Source organism: Rhipicephalus microplus, chromosome 1, assembly GCF_043290135.1.
Source record: "Rhipicephalus microplus isolate Deutch F79 chromosome 1, USDA_Rmic, whole genome shotgun sequence".
NCBI classification, from domain to species: Eukaryota; Metazoa; Arthropoda; class Arachnida; order Ixodida; family Ixodidae; genus Rhipicephalus; species Rhipicephalus microplus.
Genome location: NC_134700.1, coordinates 251,305,120 through 251,321,116, shown reverse-complemented (window position 1 = coordinate 251,321,116; position 15,997 = coordinate 251,305,120). Strand labels below are relative to the sequence as shown.

Below are 15,997 nucleotides of genomic sequence, written 5' to 3'. Positions count from 1 at the left end.
ACAAACATCACATGGATTCCATGGTAATATGGGTTGCCGCGCAAGCACGAAGGTGCTAGACGAAACCAGAAACGAAAGCCGAGGCAAGGAAAGCAAACAGGACAACACGAGCGCTGTTTTTTTTTTTTTTCACATGGATTACTGATTCGGTGAATAGTGGACACGATTTCTACATGCAGCTGAAGAAGTCGCGGATCAACTGCTTACTGACATGGTTCACTTTCGTTCACTTGAACCATGTCACTGACTGACAGTGACATGGTTCACTTTCGTGTTATATAGATGGATTCACCACGTTTTCGGGTAGTTTTTTCCACACCAGGGTGAAATTATTCGGCGTCTGTGTGCGTGGGGGTCGTTCATCAATACCAGAATGCATGTACATTACATTAATAAGGAGAGAGAAGGCTGAGATCATAACGCGCCCGCGGGTTACAAAAAGCAGGTTCACGTAGTCGCCGTGTACACGTGTACTAACTTTAGTGGTGCGTAGTGATTCATCGCGATTGAGCAATGTCTTAAAAATAAACAATTTTTTAACTTTTCTGAATGGCATTTGAGGAAGCAAACCGAAGCTATAAGTTGTGCAGTCAGATGCTACGCTGCTGCTACGCACGTGAAAGGCTGCACAGTCAGCATTGTGTTGTATCCATCGAAGAATGCTGTTCCTTTTCAACAACACTGCTATCTTTTTTTATGCCAGTGAAAAAAAAAAAAGCGGAGCTTACTCAGGCCCGTCAATACTTGTAGCGGCACCGGCAGCGGGCGAATACAAGTTTTGGTGCCACTGCAAAAGAAGTGTCCCGCGAGGCGAAGTAATCCAAACCATTCGAACTACGAGCGGCAAAGCGGGAAAGCGAATGCGCCTTCCGGGAAACGCCCCCCGAGGCTCCCCAATTTTCCTCCCCCCAAAGTGGCGCAGCTCCCACGACCCTCCCCGGTCTCCTCCATGGTTCGGCAACAAGGGAAGCGTCGTTCATCAAGCAAGCGCTGCATCGACCATTACCCGCTCCAAAAGAGGCCACCGTGGGACACTCGACGAGAGGGTTTCGCTGGTCCTGCGGCGACTCGGAAAAGGAGGCGAGGAGGGAAAACACGTGGAGACGCATGGTCACGAATCGTCCTCCGTCGTAAAGTGCTCTTGCACTTGTAAACTGGCAAAGATAAGTGCAACGCAGAGAGAGAGAGAGAGAGAGAGAGAGAGAGAGGTAAGAACCGCGAACAAGATACCAACGGACCAGTGTGTCTTGTTTACACGTGATCTCCCGTTATAAGGGCGGCTATCGTGGCGCTACTGCGGTCAAAACTTCCTTTTTGGGTGCTCGCCTCTAAATTTAAAAGCGCTAGAAGCAAAGCACTCGCATCGAATTATGATTGGTGAAAAAGCTACTATCTTAGCAGCAGGATTTTTAAAAATCACGGAAGAAAGTGACTGATTCGGCAACAGCACTACATGCGACATTTGAGAAACCCCAGTAAATGAAATGTGGTTTTACTCCGCAGTCAGACAGTTCAACAGCAAGCAGAGCCCTTCACTCGAGGCCTACTCCTTACCACCAATGAACGTGGAAATAACAGGCTTATTACTTTTATCTTTTCGAGGTGAAAAAGTAAATCAGATATTTCGTCACGTCTGTAGCAGGGATGAAAGGTAAACATTCGGCAGATGTCTACAGCGGCTACAACGTGCGCGTAAAGGCGCCTCTAGGTTGACGCTGCTTATGGCAACAGCCTGCGCGCGTTAGAGCTCAGTTAACACGCAGACACGCTCTGCTGACCGAGCACGAAGACAAAAAATACAAACGTAATTAGAATCGCGTGAACGCGAAGGCCGTCAACCGTCGCAATGATGACATTCAACAGCGCTTGAGTTCATGGCGGCGATAATAAGGTGGGGAGGACATGCGAGTTAAAGAACTCCGGGTATAGCCAAGCCGACAAAATTAATTTTGAGACATTTTCAACGATGCCTCTTGCAGTAGTTTTCCCACGTTGAACTCCGTGTTTAACTCATCGTCACGTTGGGAGTGCACATGTCAGAAAACAAGAACACGTGCTCCTCGAATGTCCGGCGCACGCAAAAGACGTAGAAGAGAACAGACAGGAGAAGCCACTCTTTCGAGAAATGAGTACACCGAGCGCCACTCCGGTGCTCCCCAACACAAGAACCGGAAATGCCCATCGGCAATCGAAGTCGAAACCGAAACAATCCGCACTAAAGGTAGTAAGGGGAGGGGGCGGAAAGGCTCATACCACGCGAACACTGCAGTGGTGAAGACCGGGAAAACACGTCGCGGCAAGTCGTTCTACTACTGCGAGTGTCACCCGCGCACAATGTAACAACGCTATTAGCAAAATGAAAAACAAAAATCATAACGAGTCAGTTTGCTCTTCTCCTCCCAGCGTCAAGCCGCCGAGCCACAGGTGTAGGACGACCGTCCAAGACCCACTCGACGGTCTCGAACAATGCGTGTTTCACCCCGGCATATAATTAACGGAGCCGGGTGCACGACGAGCTCTTCCCCTCCGCGCGGGTATCCTCTCCACCTACAAAGGCAAACATGTGCTTGCGCCGCCGCCTTTCGTGGTCTCGTGCGTAGCACGTGCTCTCCGCTACAGAGCCACTTATTCCTTTTTTTTACATATATTTTCTATCGTTTTACCAAAAACGGGTGCGCAGTGTGAAAAAAAAAAGGTAAAAAGCATTCAGTCTCGCTCGATCCTTCTCCACGTTTTCTTGTGTGCTCCCGCTACCGAGAAGTGGCCCGCGCGCAGGGAGGAAAATGATAGTGGTGCGGGGAGGGAAACGGAAAGAAGAAGAACAGGCGAAATAAACAAGGCAAAGAAATAAGCGCAAGCAATGGAAACGGTTCCAAAGGCGGCGCGGGTCTTGCGAGCGATCAACGCAGCGGGAGACCAGCGGAGTAGCGAAATTCCGAAAAGCGCGCCCTCCCGCCTCAGTGCGCGCTTCTTCCAACGGACTCGCTTTGAAATGCAGGCATGTGCCAGTGCCATAAGCCTCTATTTGGCGCCTCCTCCTTAATCGGAGTGTTCTTGAGAAAACGCGAAAACCATTCGCGATACCGGCGAGCGGCTGGTCGACGCGGGAGAGATTGTTTCAGAATTTTGTTTTAGGGTGTTTTGGAAATGGTGATAACACTGCAAGGTAAGTACGGAAATACCATACCATCTTCCTCGGCACGTGAGGTTTTTTTAAACCCGCAAGTCCTCCACTGGTTCCTTTGCTAACACCATCAAGCCACCGTACGCAATAAGCAACTCATGTGATCGAAACTTTTTAAAGAATATGAGTGCTGACCCCAATAGTACGGTACTTCTGTACTAACTGTAGAATAGACCAATCATTTATAGGCGCGCGTGATGGATGGTCAGTGCATAGGCAACGACAATAGGTGCGTTTACTTCGAGTTGGAAATAACTTTAACACTTATACCTGGCCTACCTTTGTTGTTGTTGTTGTTTACAGATAACGTGCAAGCCCTATATCACGGAACCAGAAGAACGCCGTTCGTATGGTCAGGTTCTGCTCGCTTGGCTACTTGTTCTTATTTGTTACCGTAATCACTACGATCAACGGACATAAGCACGAAGACGTCACACCGCTGCTTGGCCCAATACCGTCACCCACTGTTCAAAGACAAAGAAGCAAAGGTAGAGTAGCTATTAGAGAAACCGAAAGTCCGGTGTACGAGTGTCGTCTCTGAGTGAACTTTGCAAAAGTAAGAACGTTACCAGACACTACAACATGAAAGTTTACAGTCATCTTACAAGTTTGTAGCTGGTGCTTCACGAGCGTAATAAATGACACCTGGCAGCTGGTCTTAGAAGAAACCATGGCGTCCGCCGCAACGACTGAACACAGCGAAGGCTTACAGACCAAACCTCTGGGAGGAGGAAAGCAGCTGCCCGCGAGGCTAGTCTTCTTTAGAGACGACCGCGGGCGGTGTTTTGTCACGCACGTGACTGAGAGATTGTGGTTATATCAGAAGAAAAGAAAAGAAAGGTGCCGACCCGTAACTGTCTCTCCTTACGAGGACACCTCAACAGGTCAGCAGAGGAATGGGATATGGGGAATAAAAGATATAGAGAGAAGGAATAAAAAGAATAGAAGGAAAATAGATGGATAAGAAGCCGCCAGCCAGCGAGAGGAAAAAAAGAAGGAGATAGGAAAGTGGAGATCCGGTCGAAGCAGTCCAAGGGCGGGGTGCCACAATGCGAGAGCTGCACGGCATCAGGAGACCGCGGAGGGCGAACCAGTCGGCGGGAGCTACGCTGAAGTCGGAGATCGCGAGGGCACAACCGTCCAGCTTGAAATCCTCCGAGCGAATCGCACGTGACTGGGATCTGCCGCTGCTTTCGCAAGACGAATGCATCCCATCCTTACCGAAACGAAACATGTTGACGAATGTGTGTATTCGAGTAGACGGACCAGCCACACTACACAGGCTCCACAGCGTCACTGCAGTTGATGTGACAAGAGGTTGGCTCACAAATACGGAGCCAGTCATTACTCTCTGGCTGTTGAATGAAAGTGCCAAAGCTCGACGTCACAGCCACGGTGTGCGTGAGCTCGTAAAAGCCAGATTAGAAGACAAGAAAAGCACGCCAACCATGACTTGTTCTTGTTCATCGACACTCGTGAAGGCACGACGATAGTTACAGCGTGAGAACAGAACGACGACAAAGAGACAAAAAGGACACGAAGGACACGACCTTCTTGTCTCTTCGTCGTCGTTCTCTTTTCGCGCTATAACTATCGTCATGTGAGACCAACTAGCCCAAGCTGCCACACTTCACGAAGGCAGTCGGCGCGAACACTGCTGTATACCAATCTCTGGCCCAGGAGGCCGTCAAACAGATGCCTCTCGGACAACAGCAAAGGCGCTCCGTTATAATAGCCCCAACCTTTCACTATTTCCGATGAAAAGGTCAGACAACGAAATGTAAGGGAAAAAAATAGTAATAAGACAGATAAAGGTAGACCTCGCCCCAATGCCCGCACGAGAGACACACGTGCCAGCCTGCATGCTACGCTGATGTCAATTTTCCGTTTCCGAGGAAAAAAAAAAAAGAAACGGGTTTCGGAAGGAAACGGTGGCACAACCAACTAACTCTCTTTCCGAGTAAGCAAGAAAAAAAAAAATCGAGATAAACAGAGCGGACGCGAGAAGCGATGCATACCGGCACCAGACGGGACGGGCGCCACTGTTTTCTACTTAGCCAACCCATCTGTCTACATGGCGGCTTCCTCTTTCCACAAAAAGAAAGAGAGAGGAGGCCAGCAGTGCCGCCACGGTGAAAACAAACGAGAGAAGTAGAGGAAGAAGAAGAAGAAAAAAAAATGAGCGTACACATCGTTCTGCAGGGTCAGAAATTGCAGCCCTCTCCAACCAGAGGAAGAAGGTGAGGTAGCATCGCGTTCTATGCTGCCGAAGCCGGTGGCACCAGCGGGGCGCTCTAATCCGACCGACACAACCTCTAATTACGGAGCCCGATTGACTTTGCCCAATCGAACGAGCAACGCGCCCAACTCACGGAATCCTCAATATGGACGCCAAGGCAAGATGACGGCTCGGCAGCCATGATATCCAGGAGCACGCAACCTCGGATTCGTACAACAGGCTCGTCCTCTCTCCAGAAAAAAAAAAAAAAAAACAAAAGTTCTCTTCTTCCAGCCTCAGCCGAGTCGCTCTCGTCGCCGTCTTTTCCACTAGAGGCTCCCTGCATTTTTTCTCCATTAGCGAGCGTACAAACGCAGAGTCTGTTCTAGTTAGTTCAATTCAGGAAATGACCATGCGTGGACCACGTTAGAGTTTCTTTGTTTCCTTCTTCTTCTTTCCCGGAATTCAGAAATCGCTGTAGGGTAAACTTTGCAAAGTTTCCCCACGTTTACTTTGCACTCTGTTTGTATGCTAAAACTTCAGACGTGCGTCATCCTCACGAGCAACTGGAAGCGACTCATTGATCATCTTCCTCGTGTGACTGCTTCATGCCGCACTGCCTTTCTGGAAACGCATCACGAGCTTTTCGCTAAAACGAAAAAAAAAGGGGAAGCAATCACTACTATGCGCACATTTACCACTGCTCTCACTCCTCCAGAACAGGCAGAGACGGCAGTGCGGTCGCAATATGGCCTTTGTTTCAGCCTGCCGCCACGTATACATTGAGGACGGTGGCGGCTGCAGTCAAGTTACGGGACATAAACCTTCTTATGCGAGACATAAAGCTTCTTTAAAGAAAAAAAAAAGCTTTTGATTTTCCTAGCTGGCCAAGCCTCCTTTGACTGGTCGTGTTTTTTTTTTTCTGCTTATTTAACCCGCAATGAACGCGCGGGATGCAACGCCAATAGAGGCGAGATCGCTGAATGCGCCGTCGGCACCATCACACGCGGTGGGCGCGAGACAAAAGGCCGACGAGGGCCTTCTTAATGCGGCAGGGCCCATCTCTGGTCGCCCGATTTTTACAGCCGCTCTTCGCGGCACGTTTACAAAGCAACGCGTATTCCTTCATTTTCGAAGGAGGTGGGGGATGCTTGTCGGTCGACGTATGGGCTCGATTTACGACTGCATATCGTCGGCGGCGGAGAACTATCGGACGACGACGCCACAGCAAACTCTGCCGCACGAAGCGCCCACTTTTCAAAGAGCGTCGTCGCGCCCACTACACTCCTCTGTTTTTTTTTTTTTTTTTCCTGTTCTCTTATTCGCTCTTTCAATGCCTGCGCGGCATGTAGAGTGAAAACGCGCGATTCATAAAAGCGGACTTTTACAACCCCCCCCCCCCCCTCGCTTACCTCTTTTATGATTTTTTTTTTTTCCTGAAGACTCCGGCGGCCGAGAGCTGCCGCCACCCGTTTTTTTTTTTTTTTCTTGTCACCTTCTTCCTCGGCATTTCCTCCTCTCGTCGAGACTGTTCTTACATGCGAGATAGGGTTGCCCGACTCGGTGTACAAACGAAGCATATATTCCACGGTCCCGGACATCGACTGTAGACTCAAGTGTAAGCCAAGTTTCGAGAAGGCCCTAAGGCTTCCTGCCCGCGCCTATGCAGCGGCAATGTTTCAAAAAATAAATAAATAAAATAATGCCACTTTATGTGAGTCACGAGCGCATCTGGCTGTCAGCTTGCGCGGAGAAACGGCGGCTGCTGTGGTTGAGGACACGGCTCACCTCGAATAGTGCGCCAATGTTGCCCAAAACTGGAGAGAGGCGCCGACGTATACTCCGACCCGCTGTCGCCGCGATCTCTTCGAAACGTGGCCCTTTAAGACTTTGCCATATCAACCAAGCAAGAAGATGCAACTTTTACTGACGAGGCCCGTAACCGGAAGAGACCTGAACCAATATAGTTAGGGACCTGCGTCCCAACGTACGGTGGTATGAAGGATCTCCTTATATAACATATCAATAAAAAAAGAGGGACACCTCAGAAGAGGGGTGTGGACATTTCGACCGTTTGGCGACAATTTCGACCATTCGGCGTTCTTTCACGTGCATCTAAGATTAAGCACGTGGATATCTAGCACACCGACTCCATGAAATGCGGCCACCATGGCCGGCATTCGATCTGGCGACCTTCGGATCAGCAGTAGAGCCCCATAACGACTAGACCACCGTGGCGGGTTGGTGAAACCAGAAACCTACCGATCACAATGTGCCTGGGGTGAAGCAAATAATGACAAAATAACGACAAAAAAAAACATTGCGTAAGAAGGATCATTAGCGGCAAACAACATTTCACCAAGTAGCTAATAATAATAATAATAATAATAATAATAATAATAATTATAAAAGAGAGGTTCAGTTTACAGCAAACAAGTATTGTTCCAAAGGCAACTTCGCCACCATCCGTGGCAACGTAGTGCAAATATTCAGCGGCAGTAAATGAGCGTTATCTCACTTACGGAGCCCACTTTCCGAGACACCCACCGAAGCCGATAACATCGCTTTTGTACCACTGATTTCGCCATTAAGTGAAAGTCGACAAGGACGACGAGAGAAAAAAACAAAACAGCACACGCCCGCAGATCGCGGCCGACTATAGCGATTTCGACGCCTCTCTACAAAAAAAAAAAAAAAAAAAAAAAAAACAAGAAAAGACGGTCAACACGACAGCTTGCGTCTGTCCATCGCCGCCAAACATTAAAGTGTCCCTTGCGAATTTGCAATTTGCAGAACAGTCGAGCTGTCGTGAACAGGAAGAAAAAAAGGAGGGCAGTAAGAAATGAGATACGGAATATTAGCGGCTGTGTCAACAGCTATAAAATAGGCACATTAATGATGGTGGCACGATATACAGGAGATAAGCAATAAGCAAGCAGCGCCACGCAGTGTCGCAGAACAAACACGCACACAAAAAAGAAAAAGTGAACGACGGAAGACAGATAAGTGCCAACGGCCACAACACGCGATTCCCGAATCAAGCCAGAGGCTGCGTATCGTTAGCCACGAAGCAGAGCATCAATGTTGGGGTGACTGACACCGGAGAAGGAGGGGGCTCGAGTGGCAAGAATTGTTCCGTTGTGGATGCGGCGAAAGATAATAATAATGCCAAGAGAGGCACGAACCAATCAGCACAACGCCGCGCACTGATAACACCCGTCGATAGGAGCAACATTGAGACACGTCGCATAGGGAAGAGAAACACGATGTCGCCAAGCGCCTGGGATCACGTTTAAAGTCCTCGTAGATAAACTTTCCTTTAAAAGCTAAAGACGGTGGAGGTTTCCAACGCCGCCTTTTTTTTTAATGCCCTCCCTTAAGTTTTTACACATCAGGCCTTCATTAGGTAAGAAGTCAGAAATACAGTATTGACAAACGCTGCCTCAACTGCCACTCCCCCTCCCCCTCCTCTTTCTTTTTTTATTTCTTCTTTCGCAGTTTGTTTTGCGACCAATGGCAAGATTTGAAAACGAAGCGTAGCAACTGCAACCACAGGCTCTACGAAAGGCTGCAGTTGTCATAGCTTATAGAGAAGCAATACTTGATTGATTGATTGATTGATTGAATGATTGATATGTGGAGTTTAACGTCCCAAAACCACCATATGATTATGACAGACGCCGTAACGGAGGGCTTAGGCAATTTAGACGATCTGGGGTTCTTGAACGTGCGCCCAAATCTCAGCACACGGGCCTACAACATTTCCACCTCCACCGGAAATGCAGCCGCCGAAGCCGGGATTCAATCCCGCGACCAGTGGGTCAGCAGCCGAGTACCTCAGCCACTAGACCACCGCGGCGGGGCAGCAATATTTGCAAGATCATTAAATACGGCGACCGGTTTTCATATCTTGTGCATCTGAGTGGATACTTAAGGCCATGACGGACGGCTTGCCTTTGTGCAAGGTTAAAGTGACGCAATCAACGGCACCCCCCGCACGCCGACACACTGTATGCGCGAGATGGGAAGACGGGAAGCACGGGCGCGTACGCCTCGTGTCTTAATCACATTTCGCCACGCAGGTAAGTATTAGCCTCGAGAACGAACCCTGGCGTCGCTTCGGTCGTGGCGATTCGACGTCCCGGCAGAGACTCGCCTACTCCGCCGCCACTTGTCTCATTTTCAGGGGCGAAGCTGGTATGTATGAAGCAGTACGTAGCCACCGGTGGCACATACCCGCTCTAGAGCGGGTATGTGCCACAGGGAATGCGAGATGGGAGATGACGGTACGTGGAGTGTTCGCTAGATGGACGCACGGACGGACGGACAGACAGACTAGCAGACGGATGGACACGCGGACGGATGAACGCACGGACGGAAAACTCACGGACGGACGCACTGACAGGCGGATGGATGGTCGCGCGGACGGACGGACGGAAGTACGGGCGGGCTGACGGCACTTCGCTCCACTCATCATCATTCACTCCGTGGATATGCCGTGATTTTTTTTTTTCGTGCACACCATATACCTGCTGTGTAGCGAAACGTTGGCGATTAGTGACGCAAATCTCTCGAGGGACAAGGTGGAAGGCTGCATAACTAGTAAAACTTGTCAAAGCTGTGAAAAACTTTTCATAATTTAGCTTAGGGTACGCATCTTTCCGTCCGAAGGGAACATTTATTGCGAAAATGGTGTTGCAGGACCACAAGAAGGTAGTTTTCATTGCGTACACCAAGAGATGAGAGCTGAGAAAATATGCTGAGTGGTGCGAACGTGGTTACAACTAGGCATAGACTCCGGGTTCAGAACATATGTGTGCCGAAGTATCAAAAACAAAATTATACGCTTTATATTCACTAAAAACATTGCGTTTTGCCGAGGAAGTTACGCTTGCATCTGCGAATAATGTAAATGATTTGACAGAATAGCGCTTTCTTCAACAGGCGACTTTACATGAATTCGACTGTCATAAGCACTCACCTAACGTACTTGGAAAATTAACAAAATAATACTGCCGCAAGCACATGTGTCCGTTTTTTTTTTTTTTTCTAATCACATGTACAGGTTTCTTCTCCAAAGTCGCCAGGCTATATGTAGTCGTATACATTGACTTTCGTGGAATGCAGGGCTGATCTACCGGCGCGTCACAAACGATATAGTTCACTTCGTGAGGGGTCACCGCATATCAATTATAGATAATTAATAATTAACGCCAGAAAGTCGCAATGAACTCTTTCAATCGCGCACTCAGCGACGTGAGCCAAGTAATAGTTAAACAACTTTCCCCTTGATGAGTCGACGACTAGACTTGTACGTCATGATCACGTAATCAACTACAAGGAAAATTAATTTATGAAGTGGCTATCTAAACTACATGGCAGTTACGAGCGCAGCCGCACCATTGCTACGATTCTGCACAAAGACAAAATCTGACAGCAAGAATAATTTCCGCACACAACCTCAACCACACTTAAGCTCGATAATTTCGGTGAAATGAAGCTCCAAAATTATTTCCAGAGAAACCTGAAACTAAATAACGTTTTGAATGAGCAAGTGCACGAGAACAACAGATACTGTCGCGCCGGGAGTATTTTAGGCGAGCGCATATTCAGGATATCTTGCGAGATTCGATACTACACGCGAGTCTTGGCACACCAGTGAAAGCACTATGTGTAGACGCGTGAATTCATCCGATACAAATAAACACTATAGAGGGGAAGCACTCGTATTTATTCAAGGAGTCGCCCACGAACAACTCAACCTATTAATGCAAATATAGTGTCTTGCGTCTAAAAATCGCATGATTATGCGCCAATGAGTGCATTGTATTCAAGCAGAAGCGTGTTCGTACTTTTCACACCCTTCAAATTACGGCTGCGTGGGCAGGGATGGCATCCATTACAGGAGCTGGCAGCGCAACACAGACCTTCTCACCCCTTTCACATTGCCTGTGACAGAGCGTGCGATTGTGCGCAAACTTTTTTTTTATTTTTTTACCAGGAACATTACAGATTCTGTTTTCGTCACATTCATCTGCAGTTTGAGACGAGCAGCAAGCAAACGTAAACAGCGGAACAGCGCATGAGGCGAGCGCATTATTATGTAGTCGCGTCATATATATTACTCTATGGTCGTGTCGCGGCGGGCAACCCAAGTCCGTGTCGTGACGTCACCCAGGCCTATTGCCTGGTAGCGCCACCCCAACTTCTCGGGAGTAATACCAGCGTTTATATGCACGATGGCAGAAGTGTCCTCATTTCTACTAAAATGTGCCCATCCCTCCCTGCCACTCTTCCTATCTCTCTCTCTCAGATTCATTCGCATGTGTCAGTAAGTGTAACACGCATGTGTCACGCGTGTGTCAGTAAGTGTAAACGCAGTATAGACGTCTACAATGTAAATAGCCTTCGCTACCTACCCAAACAAGTTTGCATAAATGCCACGAGCGCAAAGGAAAGCCCCTGGCAATTGCAATTGTCTGCTTACGTAACAACGCCAAGCACGACTCGCGTGTTTGAGGTAGGCGACTTCCCGATACAAAGTTTCATATCGCCAATTCTCGGTCGAAAAAACATGAGCATTCTGGGAAGTTTTAGCGATATTTACGACTTAACTGCTCAGCCAAACGGCACATTTTAACAAGGGACGAGGAACTTTCAATTTATAACATGCACACTATCTACACTTGCATCATTTGCAACGAAACAGTAGTTATGGTCCGGATGGTTTTGCGTGCCGCCATATTCGGCAATTAACGTTTGTGTTTTGTACCTCTAACAACTAAAGGGACAGCCTCGCGGTAGACGCATGCACATGGAAACGATTGGGTTGTGGCGAACGGTGTTTCGTGGCCTTATTAAATCACAGCGATATACAAAAAACAAGAAGCCATCGGCTTGACGGCCCAAGACGGCGACGTCCAGGTGTATTACGGAAAATAGCCCATAGAAAGCGAGCGATGGACTGCGACGTGTCATTTGTGTTCCTCCGCACTTTGACGAGCACGACAGCGACCTAGCAGTGCTCGGAAAGCCCGAGAAACACGCTCCGGCTAAACAGAGCTCGGGGAAAAGACGTCGACGCGGTCTGCGCTGCTCCCTTTTTCAGCCGATCTGTCACTTTCTCGTAGACACGTGGGGAAACGCAATCGGCGACCCTTTTCTCGCTCTCCACGCCCGATAGCGGGCCTTCGAGGGGAGAATTATTTTTCCACTGCGCGCCTTATCTCGTCCGCGTCATTATACAGCGCGATAACGGCGTCGCGCTGAGGTCGCGTCAGCATCCTGCAGCGGACGGCCGCATGGACGGAGATAGCCCACAGCAACGATCCCGGAGCAAGACGACAGGCCCAAAATCACGCACTCGGAAATGAAGGATAGTAGTTGTGGCGCTCGATTGCTAACACGAAGGTCGCGAGATCGAATCCTGGCTGCGGAGGCTGCATTTTCGACCAGGCGAAAATGTTTAAGGCCCGTGTACTTAGCTTCGGGTGCATGTTTAAGAACCCCAGGAGGCCGAAATTCCCGGAGCACTCAACTTCAACGACTCTCATAATCATACAGTGGTTTTCGGACGCTAAGCCTCACATATTATAACGTGAAGGAGTGCAAACTCCGAACACTCATGCGGTGGCGTTAACACACCGCACTCACGAAACGACGTAAATCATCGCGCTCGTTACACTCAGTGCAGCGTGTCATACACTTGCGTAGATTGCAACAACATGCCCTAGCGCGTTCACTCAATGCAGCGCAAAAGACGGAAGCACAACACAACGGATCCCACGGGACATGGTCTAGCGAACCCGTCTTTTGCGCTAGCTTTCAGTATGCGCCTGCCCAAACCCGCCATGTCTTACATCCTTTTGCCCTTGAGTGGTGTTGCTGACGGTGAAAACGACCCCGCGTTTAAATTAATTGAAAGCTTCATGTATTGAACTAGTCTCAGCGGGGGACATTACTCGCAGCAAATATTTGCGTGTTTAATTCGTTAGCTAACAAAATATACTATTGAAACTTAAATTATTTGAGGTACATGTTGAAATTTACGGCCTTATAACCCGTGAGTAGCCAAGGCTTGTCTCTCCGTTTTGCGAATGAATGTGCCGAAAATAGTGTCACCCTGAAAACTACTTCAAAGTGTGTGACAAAACACATACGCATATAAACCGCAGTTCAAGGTCTGTAAAGACGGTAGTATACTTAACCCATGATAAAGCACAGCACAATGTCGTGGCCCCTTTTGGGGTCACTGCATGAAGGCGATAGAGGACGTTTTTATGTCATTTATTCCATTTGCTACAATTCCGTTTTGCTGACAGCAAAACGGAATGTCGGCATATGGTTGGTCTTGATTCATAACGCATAGAATTGCACGCCGCTGAATAGAGGACGAAACACTTGAAGTGTCCTGTATTCTGCATTGCTCGATTCCATACGTTATGAACTATTTCACTGTCTCCCAAAAGGCAACAAGTAGCGGTGGGAGGCGGACATCGATTGCCTTTGAAACACGTCTGTACTTGACAAAATAGGACAGCGCTGCACTTGAAACTCCTTCGCTGGAGCCCTGTTCAGCCGCACAGCTGATACGCGGAGAAACCTTTGGAGCTCTACTGTCATCTTTGTCACACATGCTTTCCTTATTCGCCACTCAATATGGCTAACTAGAGGACGCCTCAACCAGCCTCACTTTCCCCACGAATGTCTTTCATCGTGCTATCTGATAAGCCTGGCCGAATACAATTGCGCACCCATAAAGATTGTGCACGCAGGCATCTAGTAGGCGGGATGAAAATATAGCCACACTAGCTACGTCCCTGCGCTGTCGCCATGCATGGAAGAGATGTCAATTTGGTATTCGTGGGGTCGTTTTTCGGAACTCACTACTGAGCAACACAGCGCACCCCAACTAAAGCTTGCGCTCGCCAGCAGCAAAAGCTTACCCCATTGGGCTTTGTCATCTCAGTCATCCAGGCGGCTGCCAGGTTGTTGATGGAAAACTGCGTCAGAGGGGGAGCGCCCCGGAGGGCCAGTCTTTCTCAGAAACGCCGAACAATGGAGGCCAAGCGACTCGCACAGAATCAATAACGCCAGATCAAGCTTGTCATATTTGAAAGGTACCTTCAACACATCTAAACTATCCTAAAACTTAGGAGCAGGCCCATCGGGTTGACTTTTATATGGACAGTGCGATGGAAGGGCTAACAAAATCTTTCACCCATGACACGCGTTTGTTTCCTGACTCACTCTGCTCTTTCCTTGTCCCACTAAATTTATCATTTTCTTTTCCAGGGCTCACTTCGTCGTCCGCAGTTTTAGTTAAACCCTTTTCGTAAGCCTCAAGGTTTCTACCCCGTGTATGGGATTAGGTGAGATGCAGCTGTTATACACTTTTCTCTTGAGGGGTCCTAGTTTGTTTCACTTCATGATCTGAAAATGTCTAGCGCCACCCTATTCTTATCTTAGTTACTTCAGTCTCACAGTTCGTGCAACGTATGGGAACAGGCTAGTGCCATTCCATACTTAATAGATAACATATAATAATATCTGGGGTCCCAAAAATGACGATATGATTATGAGAGACACCATAGTAGAGGGCTCCAGAAATTTCGACCACCTGCGAAGGTATCTTTTACGAGCACACGGGCATCAAACATTTTCGCCTCCATCGAAAATGCAGCCGCCGCAGCCGGGATTCAATCTCACGACCTTCGGGTTAGCAGTCGAGTGCCATGACTACCAGACCACTGCGACGGGGACATACCTAATGCACTTCAGAGCAAAAATACACGCAGCAACACGGGTGATGCGAAGAGAAGCGTGGCCTGGTTCGTATATTCAGTCGCCACATATGACTTAAGCAGGCGTATTCCTTTACAACGGCCAATGTCTTGTTACCAATGATAAACGCCGGCATAAAAGAAGCCACGTCCTGGTCAGAAGACATATTTTTGCTTATTTTTATGGATATTCTTCGCTGACCGACCACTCCTGTCCACCTCAGTGGAACAGTGGCTACGATGCTCGGCTGCTCACCAGAAGGTCGCGGGTTCGATTCCGGCGGTCGCATTTCTATGACGGCGATATGGTTGAGGCCCGTGTACTGTGCGATTTCAATGCACGTTAAAGAACACCAGAGGGTCGAAAATTCCGGCGTTTCTCATATCATGGTCTTGGGACGTAAAACCCCAGATGGTATTAGTAACCAATCACTCCAAGCATTGTGCCACAGTGCAGTGCGGCATGGCCGCACCACAGTAGCCCCTACAACTTTATGCACTCTATAGTAGCTTCCCGTATGTGGTGGAGGCGCGAACGATAGGGGGTCAGTCCAAATTCAAAAACTATGAAAGCATTTACATTCCTACCAGGTTACCTGTGCATTTCTGTTGCGGAGCCTCATACGGACCTCGTTTGCTCATTCAATATGTCGACCGTGTAGAATCGATATCACACGAGTACACTCGATCGTAATAGGGAATGATATAGATCGAATATAACGTAGCATTTGGCTCAACTAGGCAATCCGTAAAAAGGAGCCAATCAGTGTTGAGAAGTTTGGTGCCAGTTCGGGTTCATCGCGATCAGCAGTG

At 48.5% G+C, this 15,997-nt stretch overlaps 1 protein-coding gene across 4 annotated transcripts in view; it reads right to left on the bottom strand.

Moving 5' to 3' along the window:
- The window catches only part of LOC119186379 (AT-rich interactive domain-containing protein 3C), a 236,714-nt gene that overhangs the window by 140,937 nt on the left and 79,780 nt on the right, over positions 1–15,997 (bottom strand). For 2 of the 4 annotated variants that reach the window (XM_075893212.1, XM_075893219.1), the window contains exon 4: positions 14,348–14,404. The exons of the other annotated variants lie outside the window; for them this stretch is intronic. In XM_075893212.1, coding sequence (XP_075749327.1) covers positions 14,348–14,404 — 57 coding nt within the window. The remainder of the gene's footprint in view (positions 1–14,347; positions 14,405–15,997) is intronic. 4 annotated transcript variants of the gene reach the window in all.